General features: G+C 39.5%; 1 protein-coding gene across 1 annotated transcript in view; it reads left to right on the forward strand.

The window, feature by feature from the left end:
• The first annotated feature begins 421 nt into the window (after window positions 1-421).
• LOC139467576 (uncharacterized) overlaps window positions 422-13614 on the forward strand; it is a 48951-nt gene continuing 35758 nt past the window's right edge. Inside the window, exons 1-11 of the mRNA XM_071249113.1 lie at window positions 422-504; window positions 3133-3211; window positions 4642-4811; window positions 4983-5040; window positions 6373-6546; window positions 7935-8074; window positions 9312-9363; window positions 10501-10680; window positions 10808-10987; window positions 11287-11460; window positions 11966-12018. Coding sequence (XP_071105214.1) covers window positions 493-504; window positions 3133-3211; window positions 4642-4811; window positions 4983-5040; window positions 6373-6546; window positions 7935-8074; window positions 9312-9363; window positions 10501-10680; window positions 10808-10987; window positions 11287-11460; window positions 11966-12018 — 1272 coding nt within the window. The 5' untranslated portion in view covers window positions 422-492. The remainder of the gene's footprint in view (window positions 505-3132; window positions 3212-4641; window positions 4812-4982; window positions 5041-6372; window positions 6547-7934; window positions 8075-9311; window positions 9364-10500; window positions 10681-10807; window positions 10988-11286; window positions 11461-11965; window positions 12019-13614) is intronic.

Raw genomic sequence — 13614 nt, forward strand, 5'->3', positions numbered from 1 at the left:
GTCAAAATCAACATCGAAAGACTCTCGTCGTTTTAGCCGGCCAGAGAAAAATCAAACGAAAGTGTCAAATAATTTGTAAATCATCCTTGAGACCGTTATCACTTTTCACACAAGGGATCTAGTAGGCTTAAATCTAGTACTTGACTGACATTTCCTGGCTTTGTTTCATATAACCTAAACAATGCAAACTGTATTATTCATTGACACATTTACAGTTCCCATTGCCTCTCACACATTCATCGATATTCGGTGACGAGACGGATGGGAAGTCATTTATTCCGCCCAAAAACTGCTTCTGAAAATGATTTTCGCCTCAACTCGCAACAGGTGACTTCAGTATGCCGGAAGCGGCAATATGTGGCATCCTCTGACGTCATCGATGACATCACAATGTTTTTGCCGCCATTACGACGACAGATTGAAACGGACCACATAAACAGGAGCAACAAGTTTATGTGAACAAAAAAACACATCAAATGAACAGGATATGTGATGTTGTCAAAGGTAAGTAGATACAGAAGTGATGGGGGAAAAAGCAAATATTGCCAAACCTTCACCGTTTAGAAAAGAGCTGTGATAAATATTCCTATCTCGATCTAAAACAATATTTTGAAGAGTCAGAAATGTAACCGACATCCGAGTGACACACCCCTTCGAATGTTCCGTGAAACACTGGATCTATTTTCGCCATGACGAAAACGGGGAAAACCTTGTCTATATCATTAGTATTACATACGTTTCATAAAGTTACATACGATACATATATTTATATAGGTCATGGAACTAGATCATTTCATGGTAACAGAATATGCCGGAAATGATTACCAAATTTATAGGCCACGTGTGTTACCACCGCTAGGGCCAATATAATCTGAAACGTGGACTAGTTGTTACTTTAGACTATATTTTTGTGAACTTGAACTTGATTATATAGACGTTGATTGTGACAGGCGTTGAATACACGCTATGTACCACCATTACAATCGTATCATACCTTGTACTGCATTTATTTGGACCGCCATTTTTGTTTATGACAAATGTTTATGACAACTAGACCTCATGGCTAATGAAAGGTTATTTTATTATTGCAGAGTTGTCACTAAAAGACGGGGGTATAATAGTTGCCTAATTTGATCAGCTGTGTTACAAATTCTATGACAAACCTTTGTGCGGGTCCATATCAACGTTCGGTTTGAATGTCGAAAACAAAAGGGACGTCACTCTAGTTCTACTAAACTAGCACGCAATCCGCGCCCAGTTATCTCCCATATGCAAGAACGAACGAACATACTTCTCTTTCTGTTAGGGACTTGTCATTTAATATGGGGACGATGGGATTGGTCTTAAGACTGTATCATATTTTGCGAAACACATACCACACAAATCCTTCTGTTTAGGATGGGTCAGTGTAGATTGGCTTGCTATGCTATGTACAGGTATTGTAAACCTAACCTTCATTGTCCATTCTTTTTATGCTTCGCAATTTAAGATAGTTTTCAATTATTTCTTCTCTACTTTCCCATTACATACTTGGCTTAAATATATCTACATAGGTTTGTCCCTATAACACCCTAGTGTTTCTCTTTTAATAGAATCTGAAACAGATATATCCATTCACATCACTGATATTGATTTTAAACGTTTGATATCAGTTTCTAAAACCTCCAAATTTCATTTTTTAATTAATGATTTTGTGATTTTGAATTATTCAAAAACAAATATTAAAATGATTGAACTGATCCAATAGATCAATAGTTGATTGCACTGTCGGTTGAAAATGTAGTGGAAATGACGATGGAATATTGTTATAATATGTAGCCCTATAAAATACACGGAGGCTAGTTTCAGCCGATAGTGTCAGTTTTTACCGACTGTTTAAAAATAGGTAGTGTGAAGCAGACATTTTAGAAGCACCCCACACAACATCCCCAGTGGATTTAGTGAACACTCTATCAAATGCAGGGAAAATTTACACAGTCTGCTTAAATTTGAAGTGCAATATTTGATACTTTTTTAACTATAACATAACCGAAATTAGTTTCATGGTCTATTGTAGCAAATTTCTGTTTAGAATGTAAACACAATACAAGACATTCCTAAACGGAATACACATTTGGTGTGTTCGATTTAAACACGTTCAGGGAACACATGAATAGAGCTGTCTAAAAGCATGTTTGCTACAAATTCCATATCGTCGTGTATTATCCTAAAAATCTAAAGTTGTTACACTAAATAATATGATTTAAACATGTTTGAATAGAGCGTATTATCATTGGGCATTAAGTAAAATATGGATAAGATTTGTCATGAATTTATTGATATTAGATGTGTAAATCACATTCAGAGGCACTTGCATAACACATCTATCGCCAGGAGGTACAAGAAATATCGGAGAAGTAACTTTGAGCAAATATGCTGAAACCTCAGAGACAAATCATCAATATTTACGGTCACTGGCGAGTGGTGACACATTTATGCATGGATTACTTTGGGAACATTTCAGAAATAAACCAATCAGTTGCCTTCAATCTTTGGTAAGGGAAATAACAAGTGCTTCGGTAAAGTAAAAGTTAAAAACTATATATTATGGAAGATATTATCGGTGACACAATTTTCACATCGATAATCGTTAAAACGTCTTCACATTAACCAGAATTCTCATCATCAATCTTTTTACAATATTAACAATAATAATGTGCAAACAAATGGTACAATATCGACATAATAATGTACAAACGAACAAAGCTAGATTAATGATGACCAGGAAAAATTTACATCTGCGATGACAACAGTCTATGTATTGTAGCACCGTTGGTAGCGTGATTGACTAGAAATGAAAAGGTTGCAGGTTCGTATTCGAGGATTAACAAAATGTTGCGGGTCATATATGGTGGGTCACATAACGGAAGCTTTCAATGAAAGTATATCTGATTACTACTCTTATACATCAGCTACCAAGTATATGATTATGAGAAGTATCTAAGCCATGTCATAAGGTAAAATCGCAATGCATAAATATAGGGATCTGTAAAAGACATTCTACCTTTGTGTAAGTGCGGGTAAGTATGCGTGACACCCCTCTCCACGTGGGATCAAAGTTGAAATGTTTAATAAGATTGCTACCTCCTGTAGGTGAAGGCGGTGCACGTGCTGGGAGCAGTTCTGGCTATCATTGGTCTGTCACAGGTGTGTGATGCCATCACAAAGACAGGTAAGTCCATCCTAGTCCTCCACATGATCTCCAAAGATAATCGAGAGAAACATTTCAGTCAGATGTTTAGACTCATCGTGGACGTTCATGGTCAATATCTCAGATGTATTTTCGTAATCCTAATTAAAGTTTTTGCTAACAGTTTGGGCCATTCTCATTAAAATCAGATCTTAGTTTTCGCTACCGTTATGTTTAGCGATAGCGAGAACTAAGATCTGATTTTAATGAGATTTAAGTTGGGCTGACGAATACTTTGCCGGTCCATCCAACTGATTACTACTTTTAAAATGGTGGATATAAATTTTAAATAAACAACACATTATTGATACAGTTAGAAATTGGCAATAGTCCTACAGTCCTTGCCAAACTGCCCAATAGTTAAGTTATCAAGTAGAAATTTGCCCTTATTAAGGACGAGTGGGCTAAAACTGTTAGTTCTTATCGTTTTGATACACACTCTATGAATTTCGACGAAGACGTACAGGAATTTGCTGACGTGGGCCCTTTTTGTGAAAATTTCATATATTCCAGAGCTACACCACACTTGCCCTTACAGCCCCATTGTATTTGAAAATGTGGGCCTTTTTTCAAATTTATTGGTTAAAAACACAAGGCCCAACCCTAGAATTATTCCTCGACGTACATGATTTCGCTGCAATCGACAAAGAGTCCTGTGGATCGGGAAAGTGCATTTTGACTTCAGTTATTTGTATCCTAACAATGAGTGAGTGAGTATGGTTTTACGCCGCTTTTAGCAATATTTCAGCAATATCACGGCGGGGGACACCAGAAATGGGCTTCACACATTGTTCCCATGTCGGGAATCGAACCCGTGTCTTCCGCGTGACGAGCGAACGCTGAACCACTAGGCTACCCGACCGCCCCCCTAACAATGAAGCTTTGCGATATAAAACATATATAAAATATTTGTACCAACACAGTACGCATGAATGTTATCCTGACGTTTTATGTCACACTGACATTTAACCAAATGACAGTCTGGCAAATATTCAGACGTTGTAAATTACATCGTGAGTGAGTGTGGTTTTACGCCGCTTATAACACTATTACCGAAATAACGGGGCCACCATAAATGGGCTGCACACGATGTATGGGGTATCGAAACCGTGCGTTCAGTGTGACGAGCGAACGCTTTAACCACTTAGATTCCCCACCGTCCAGTAAGTCACATGCAGAAATAGACGGGCCTTTACAATCCTTTCTTGCAGCGATTGAAACTAACATTTTTAGTCTACTAGTCCTTAAAGTTATAACATGTAGCAAACCCTTTAAATTTGAAAATTTCTGCTAGTTCTTATGACACCTTAACTATTGGGCAGAAATTGAAATTTGACATGTGCTCTGTGTGTTGCAAACAGAAGGTGAGTTGAATTATATATCATGAAAGAATGCTTATTTTCCTTGTACAGATCAGGGTGCTTTGACACATCACATGCTAGACACACTCGCCTATGTTCACCAGTCTAACAAAACCAGCTTCATAAAACTCTGCCTACACCACCATATCTGCTCTAGAAAATCCTTCGCCCCTGGACCAGGATATTTCCACTGGAGAGATGGTACCACAAAGGCAGAACAGGTTGGTCATCGTTAGTTACGAATAGACATGATCAGTGATTAAATTAATAAGTGAATATGTCATAAATAGTGTGGTAATTTCGAGAAATTCAGCTAAATGTGGAGTTGTTGTTTAAATGTATTAGTTGATTTTCGAACCATTATCACAAATTACTTTCATTTTCTTTTTCAGGATGTTTTTTGGCAAACATACAAATGCGTCCAGAAATCGGATTTAACGCTATGTCCAAGTTAGTATCAGTTTCATCACTTTCCCTCACAGACATCGAATGTTCCGAAAAGAAAAGACGTACCGTTATCGACGTAAGAAGCGCCCAAGGCGCTTTCAAAATTAGAAATATGTGGGCTCTCTCTTATTAGAATATTATTTTGGTGAAAAAGACAGAGTTGAAAGAGTTGAATTTCGTGGTTTATGCTGACAGCCTGAAATGTTTAAATACGACAGATAAATTTTTCCAGAATTTAATTGCCCATAATTAAGGGTGCATATAACACACGAGTGCGTATTATATGCGAATAAATAAGTCTTGTGTACATTGATCAATCGGAAGGGTGCTAATTGGGATTTTCACTAGCCAATATATTGGCAAATATCGCCATGGGCGCTTATTACGTCGAATACGGTAATAGTGTCAAATGTCAAATTTCAATCCTTTACACTAGACCTTTTAAACGGGGATTTTTAATAGTAAAGCCGTTGTTTATTTAAGAATTGGGATCAGTATGATTTTTGCGTTTAAGGAGGTATAAACGTAGAGTGTGTATAGTGTGTATTTCCAAAGTGTGCACCCTTTTTTATAACTGAATAGACGCAAAAGAATATTAAAGATAATTCATATAAATAAGTAGGTCAACAATAATAACTTAACATACACACAAAAACTATAGACAACAGTACGGAATCAGTGGCATTGTTTGTAGCGATAATGCAACACAAGCCCGTCCCATTCTATTATCAGACAAGCGTGGGCGTGGCCTATTTATTTTTCGGTTTATGAACACATAATAGCAAAAAAAACCGTGAAGATACGGGTTAGAATGGCAATCCATTCAGCAATCTATGATTGTCGTCAGAGGCGACAGACGGGATCGCTGACGTAATTGATGCAGGTCATCGTATCGCAATTGCGTCAGCCTGGATCGATTCTCATGCTGTCAGGGGGACACCGGTGGCCCAGTCGTCTGAGGCGCCGCGATTCGCTGTGCAGAGTTGCGTCCCTTGGGCACGCCAGAAACCTATGATTGTGGGTTCTAGGTTTGTCAGCACCATACCAGTGCTCGTGGGTTTCACCGAAGTGGTAAACGTCTGAGACCTGCATCACTTCGGGCTTTCCTCTCACATTAAGCTGTTACGCCGCCGCGATATGACTGGAATACTGTTAAAACTCACTCACTCATACTGTCAATCACTGGATTGTCTGGTCCAGACTCGATTATTTACAGATCGCCGTCACACAGCTGGAATATTGCTGATTGCGGTGTTAAATAAAAAGCAAACAAAGTTAATTTCCACGGAATTTCTTGCAGTTAATTTTGTGTAACTTGAACGACTATGTTTACAGTTGACGGCCAGTGGAGTCTGTGGGCGGAGTGGTCTGCCTGCTCCGTCGGGTGTCAGGGTGTGGGGAACAGGACGCGAGCTAGGCAGTGCAACAACCCTCTACCAGCCAATCATGGCGTCAAGTGTTTTGGCCCATTTATTGAAAAAGCAGACTGTAATGGCCCATGCAACAACTGTGAGTACAAGCCATAGAGCGTTAGTTCGGACGGACCAAACCACCCTTCAGCCCAAAGAGTGGTTGTGAATTGAATATGCATGAATGTCTCTGAAAAGTCCTATGTCCTAAGACCTTCGGATCATCGAAATTGACTTCAATAGCGGATTTACGCAAAGTGGGCATACCTGTTTTTACCTCATTAACGCAAAATGTATAGAATTCATTTTTTATAAATAAAAAAATCAACAGTAATAACTTTACAGACTACTTATTTCTTCATTAACACGCAAGATGCTATAGACAACGTATTGAAATCAATTCTTTTTTTTTAAAATACGTCAACAGTAATAACTTCACAGACTATTTATGCATTCATTACAGACAAGACACTATAGACAACGTATTGAATTCAGTATATTATAAATATATACGTCAACAGTAATAACTCCACAGGCTACTTATTTCTTCTTTACACGCAAGAAACTATTTACAACGATAGGAAATCAGCAACATCGTTCAGCGCAATAATGCAACATGCCACTTTTGTCATATGCATCCCGTCAGGAAACAGTAGTCCATTATGGAAACATTAGGGCAAACCGTTTTGCTTGCTTAACCAATAATGCCACAGAATCACTTGCAGTTTTCCAGCGGTTATCCACAGTTCTAGATTTAGATGGCGTACAAGATGAAGGGAAGCTGTTGCGTACTAACTGTAAGAGTATGATTTCAATCTGAATAGATAACATTGAAACGCATTCTATTCAATCTTGTCTGAAATCCAGTCAAACTAATTACCTTCAAGAAAATATGCATTTGGATGTATTGGTTAAAGAGGATGCCCCCTTTGAAAATTAAAATATTGAAAACATTTTTTTTTAAATTTAAACTTCTACACCATGATGCAAAGACACACACACACACACACACACACACACACACACACACACACACGCCCACGTGGGGAGTGATTGGACCCAACTATCCGCTGTGTGACTTCAGAGTATTCTAAAATATAAAACACTGATTTCTTACAATAGTTTTCCGATGGCTTGGGTAGCTGTTCATGCTGCCAAGCACTCGTTTATCAGGTCATGACTATTTACAAGCTGCCGTTATAAAGCTGAGACATTTCTGGCAGCGTTGTAAAACAACATTCATTCACTGTTGTCTGTAGTTTCAACCGACATCGGAGGTAGTCATCGAGCGGTCACTTCATAAAAGGTTTAGGCGTACAATGTTAACTGGAAGGAATGTTTTGTTTTGCTAGATACATTTAATCAAATTATTGTACTGAAACATGGAATTATATCGCGAAGGTCTTGGCCCACGTGTTACTTTAGGTCTTCCAGTTTTATAGTATAACTCGATGACTGCCTTTAAGTTAACTGTTGTGTGATGTTCAGCTGCTATGGCGACGGGTCTGCAGGAGGCTGAGGAACATCTGAAGGAGGTCCACAAGGCTATTCCTCAACTCCGCATAGAGTGTGTGTTTGGTCACTGTACCTACGAAACCCTCAAGAAGTACATCCCACTCTCCATGCGAGTATGTACACAAACCCCTTTCTGTGTTGCCCTTTAATAAATTTCACAAGGTCCCAATAAATTAAATCAAATTAAATTACATTATTGTTCTTCGGACTCTGTGTAATTTTAATTCAAAACGTGATTTATTCTGATAATGAACAAAATGGCATATCAAGGTAAAATGTGTTGTGGTTATCCTGAATGTTGATTTCGCGGTTATGTGACCGTCTTGTATCCAATGGAAAAGCCGTATATCATGTGAACTTGATGTTGAGAAATTAAAGAATAATTAACGAGATAAAAATGAGAAATTACGGATTATTTATCCTGATTGAATATATGTGTAGATACTGGGAAGTTATCTCACTGAGCTTTCTACTACCGTGGGGATCGTGAAGATCCGGAGTAGAATAGGTTTTCAGGAACCCATGCTTGCCCTAAAAGGCGACTATGCTTGTTGTAAAAGGAGACTATGCTTGACGTAAAAGGCGATTAACGGGATCGGGTGGTCAGGCTCGCTGACTTGGTTATTGCATGTCATCGTATCCCATTTGCTTGGATCGATGCTCTTGATGTCAATCACTGGATTGTCTGATCCAGACCGGATTATTTCCAGACCCCCGTCATATAGCTGGAATATTGCTGAGTGGGGCGTTGCAACAAACCTAACCTAACCTAACTATTGTGGGTAATACTAATGTTCATTCACTCCAAACTATCTGCCTGAAAGTGTGTTGGATCACAATTTCATAATCTTTTCTGCTGATAATTATAATCCCTGAAGGGAAAACCATGAAATTAGACATCTGTACTATGGTGCGACTGATATAAAGTTCAGAGAATATCCTATGGGCTAGACATGATTATTTGTCTAGAGTTATTGTACTTTATCCTACGGTAGATCCAGGTTAGAATTGTTATTCAGCAATCCATGCTTGCCGAAGAGACTAACTGGATCAAGTGGTCAAACTCGCTGACTTGGTTGATGCGTGTCATTGAGTCCCAGTTGCTAGATCGATGCTCATGATTTCAATCACTGGATAATCCGTCGATTATTTACAGCCCGTCGCCATATAGGTGAAATATTGCCGGGTATGCGTTATGTATACGCCTAACTAACAAACAAAGAAAGCAATAATGTACTGTAATTTGGAAGGCGTTCAAATCGCTCAATTGCTTTCCTTGTTTGCGAAGAGGACCACACCAAAGATACACAACGAGTCATTTCATTAATTAAACATATAACTTGTTTTCAGGACAAATATTGGTCTAACCTGATCTGCTTTAAATATAAGAGGGCGTGTCCAGGTAAGTTGAGGATACAGGGGGTGGGGAAACCAGAAAAGGGCTTCACACATTGTACCCCTGTCGGGAATCGAACCTGGGCCTTCGGCGTGATGAGCAAACGCTTTACCCGACCGCCCAATGACTCACATGACTCACTAGGCTAATCACCCTCACCCGTGTCCTTTTAGTTATGAATAATATCGTTACAACGGTACATCCCTGAAATAGTTATTAATGGATACAGCTGTCATATTTTATCGTATCAATTGGCCTAACGATGGCGTTAATGTGATATCAATATCTAGGCCATGTCTGAAGCTATTATATGCATATACATGAACTGCAGTTATAATGAACACGCTTATAAGGAAATGGGGGGGGGGGGGGGGGGGGGGGCACCCATTTGCTATATATGTGATGTACATATTCTTTTAACAAACTGACCCGTGAAGATTCCGGGGTAGAATAGGTCTTCAGCAACCCATTCTTGCCGTAAAAGGTGACTATGCTTGTCGTAAAAGGCGACTAACGGGATCGGGTGGCCAGGCTCGCTGACTTGATTGATGCATGTCATCGATCCCAATTGCGTGGATTGATGTTCATGATTATCAATCACTGGATTGTCTGGTCCAGACTCGATAATTTTACAGACCGCCGTCATATAGCTGGAATATATTGCTGAGTGCGGCGTTAAACACAAAACCAAACCAAAATTTTAACGAACTACGGTTATTACAAACTAGTATCATGAACATATTTATCATCCAAAACTGACTTTAAAAGATATATGGATATCAAGCGATCTCTAGTGGGATATATCGTTGGGAAAATGCATTGATTTGATCCTAATTATTTGTAGACCGTCGTCATGTCATCAGTTGTCATGACGTCACATGACATCACTTATCTCTGTCACTGGAACTGGTCAACTGCACCTTTTACTCTTTAGACACGAGTTATTACTGTTTGCAAACTGAAGAAGTTGGAAGAATGAATTTGGATGATAAATAGAATGTCTACCGTCTGTCATTTGACATCAAAATTATATCAAAATATCGGCAAGCCTCGGAGTTTTGAACTTTTATCGACTGGTGTTGGCACAGTTGATGTCAAAAGACACACGGGTAAGGTTCTCTATGTCTATTCCATGTGTCATAGTTGATGGAGGCTGGTCAGCGTGGGGAGCATGGTCACAATGCACAGTGCCATGTGGCAATGGTTATCTGTACCGGCATCGTACCTGTACCTCCCCTACTCCTCTCAATGGGGGTCAATCCTGCCCGGAGCCGGCCTACGAGAAGAAATCATGTGTCGGGAAGAACTGTAACCATATCAAAGGTTAGTGGAGACATTGTTCAGTTGGATTTAGTCACCCACACCCTATTGATATAATTATTTATATATGTCGTTTGAATTATCATTTTTTTTGTCGAACACTTATAAAAATACTGATGACAATTTGCAGAGGATGAGAAGGCAGAGTTTTCTGAGTGGTCCGCCTTCAGCCCATGTTCCGTATCCTGTGGGTCATACGGTAGTCAAGTTACTCGCAGGTCGTGTCTTCTCAAGAGAAAGTGTCTTGTCAGGGGGGAAACAGTGGACTCTCTCACCATCAGCAGGCCGTGTTTTCAGGGAGCTTGCCCTAGTAAGTACAAGGAGCAGTGCTCAATCACATCAAAATCAGATCTTTTAATTTGATACATCAACAGGCCATGTCCTAGTCGGCACTGCTGTGCGTAGTCTCATCAACGAGACGATATTTCACAACACTGTTAGGGCTGCTTTTATTATTATCTTTCTGAACTGCCGAGTTACGTTCGTTTTCGAGATACGGAAGTTACATGCTTATCCTTCGGTGTAATCGGAAAGTGAGCACAGCTTGAGGCGATTATGACTTGTAGAGTTCAATTAAACTGTGACAGGTATACTTACTTTTCTTTTCAGAAAAAGGCGGCTGGTCGGATTGGTCAGAATGGACTGTGTGTTCTGCCGCCTGTGGGGAAGGCAGGAAGACGCGACTGCGCATGTGCGCTGACCCCTATCCTTCCGGCGGGGGCGGCTGTCTTGGCCGAGAGGTTGATACGAGTGACTGCAATCGTTCACAGCGTACACATCAAAGTAAGTAAAATACAGCACATGGTTTTCTGGTTACAGAACTGAGAATTTGTGATTCAAATGGGATTGAAGACAAGTTTCACTTTCTATTAGTTTGTCCAAAATATCACGATCTAGTATCTAAAAAGTAAACATATAGAACTGCCTCTTTTAAGTACATCCCACTGAACAATTATGTGTATCGATTATGTCAACAATTTATAATTGTATTGTAAAAAACCCTTATATTTTTCATTTATCATGCTATTTTGATAATAGAATATGAATTGGTTAATTTTTGCAACCACTCCCTTGCCTACTTATAGAACTATACTAATGACTGAGATTTATTTCAAAAGTATATATTCCTATGTAAGTGTAAATACGATCTTAAATAATTTTATTTGCGCATAGAATAATAATGTTCTTCTCTGTCTCTGAGGTGGTGACCATGGGTCCATTTGTGGTCGGGTGGTATAGTATATCACTTTCACCTGAACAGTTGAAACATCATTATTTCTCTCTCCAGACAAATCTACACCAGGAGCAAAACCACAACCACCACCAGAAAATGTTCAAAAGGCAAGGAAACAAGCTAACAGTTGAAGTCCAATATTAGCTTGTCCTTAACAATGATAACATATAGCAAAACCCTTTAAAAGGGCACATTTCTACTAGTTCTTATAATACCTTAACTATGTGGCAGTTGGGCAAGAACTACAGGACGAGTGCCAATTTCTAACGCTGGAATCAGGATCAGCAGGTGGATCTGCATGTGCTTGTTTTATTTGTGAATACCCCTGTGAAGATCTGGGTTAGAATTGTTCTTCAGCAAACGATGCTTGTCGTAAGCCTACTTAGGGGCGACTAAGGATATTGGCCAGTCAGATCCGCTGACATGGTTGATGCATGTCACTGTATCCATTTATGTAGATAGAAGCTCATGATGTCAATCAGTGTCCAGACCCGGTTATTTACAGACCGCGTTTATATAGCTTGAATATTGATGAGTGCGGTGTTAAACAACAAGCAAACAACTAATTGTTAAGTGAGGTAGTGATTTAGTGAGTCCAGTACCCCTTTGAATAGTGATTCAGTTACATCATGGCGTGTCAGCCTGGTGATGAGGGGAAGCCCGAAGTGATGTTTGTATATAGAGGTTATCACGCGAGTGTGTTTGGGGATGGTAAATATCCTGCATTAGGAATAAACATTGTGTTTAGCGAGCCTTGGCGAGCTAAATACATAGTGTTTATTCCTAATACAGGATATTTACCATCCCCAAACACACAAGCGTGATAACCTCTTTATCATATAATGTCATTCTTTAATTCTGTGCTTCAAAATCGCTTTCCCTCTCTCACAAGCATTACCGAAACATTGCGAGTTTTCCTGGAATGCGCACATTAATATTTATTACGTCACAGGGTAAGTGATGTGTCAGTCGGACAGTGACAGTCGCCAATATAGTTCCAACTGAAATCTGTTTCTTATACAGTGGCGAAGCGACATATACGCAAAACAATTGTTTTTAATTGCCTTTCGCGGCAATCCATCGGTCTGTCCGTTAGAGTAACTGCCCTTTGTCAAAGGGAAGCTACTCTAACCCTAGTCTATGAGACGTCACGGCCACGGTCAGACGTTGACAGTCGGTCTGTCCTGTCATAACGATAAGAAGTGTAGTCAGATGTACACACAGCGACAAAACGAAACAAGGTAACAATTCAAACATATTTCCGCCAAATCCAACTATTTTAATTTGTGGAGGAGGTTTCAAGGCGCAAAGGTCTACAAGCACAGATATGACTACTGATCCCGCTTGGCTAGGCCTCGTGCCCTCGCCAAATTGTTTCGAAATTTATATCTCCAAAGTCACAGTTAGACACAGATTTTCAGTATATGAGACTGTTCTTTTGATAATGATAGCAATTATCCCTGTAGTTTATCCAGATTCCCGATGGTTAATTCTGACTCGATCGCCGAATGACAAGGGCGACGCCATGTTTGTTTATAAACAGTGAAAGTAGTCCCTACTTGACCTTTGATATTTGCATCTCTATCCGCATATGACCCCAACGGATATCGTTTTTATCCGTTGGCTTTATCCTGCCGAGAAACCTACCCATTATATGATAAATCCCTTTATTGAATCTCAGGAACACGTTTTCGCAACGCTGC

Source organism: Haliotis cracherodii, unplaced genomic scaffold (assembly GCF_022045235.1).
Source record: "Haliotis cracherodii isolate W230 unplaced genomic scaffold, xgHalCrac1.p SCAF_2, whole genome shotgun sequence".
NCBI lineage: Eukaryota > Metazoa > Mollusca > Gastropoda > Lepetellida > Haliotidae > Haliotis > Haliotis cracherodii.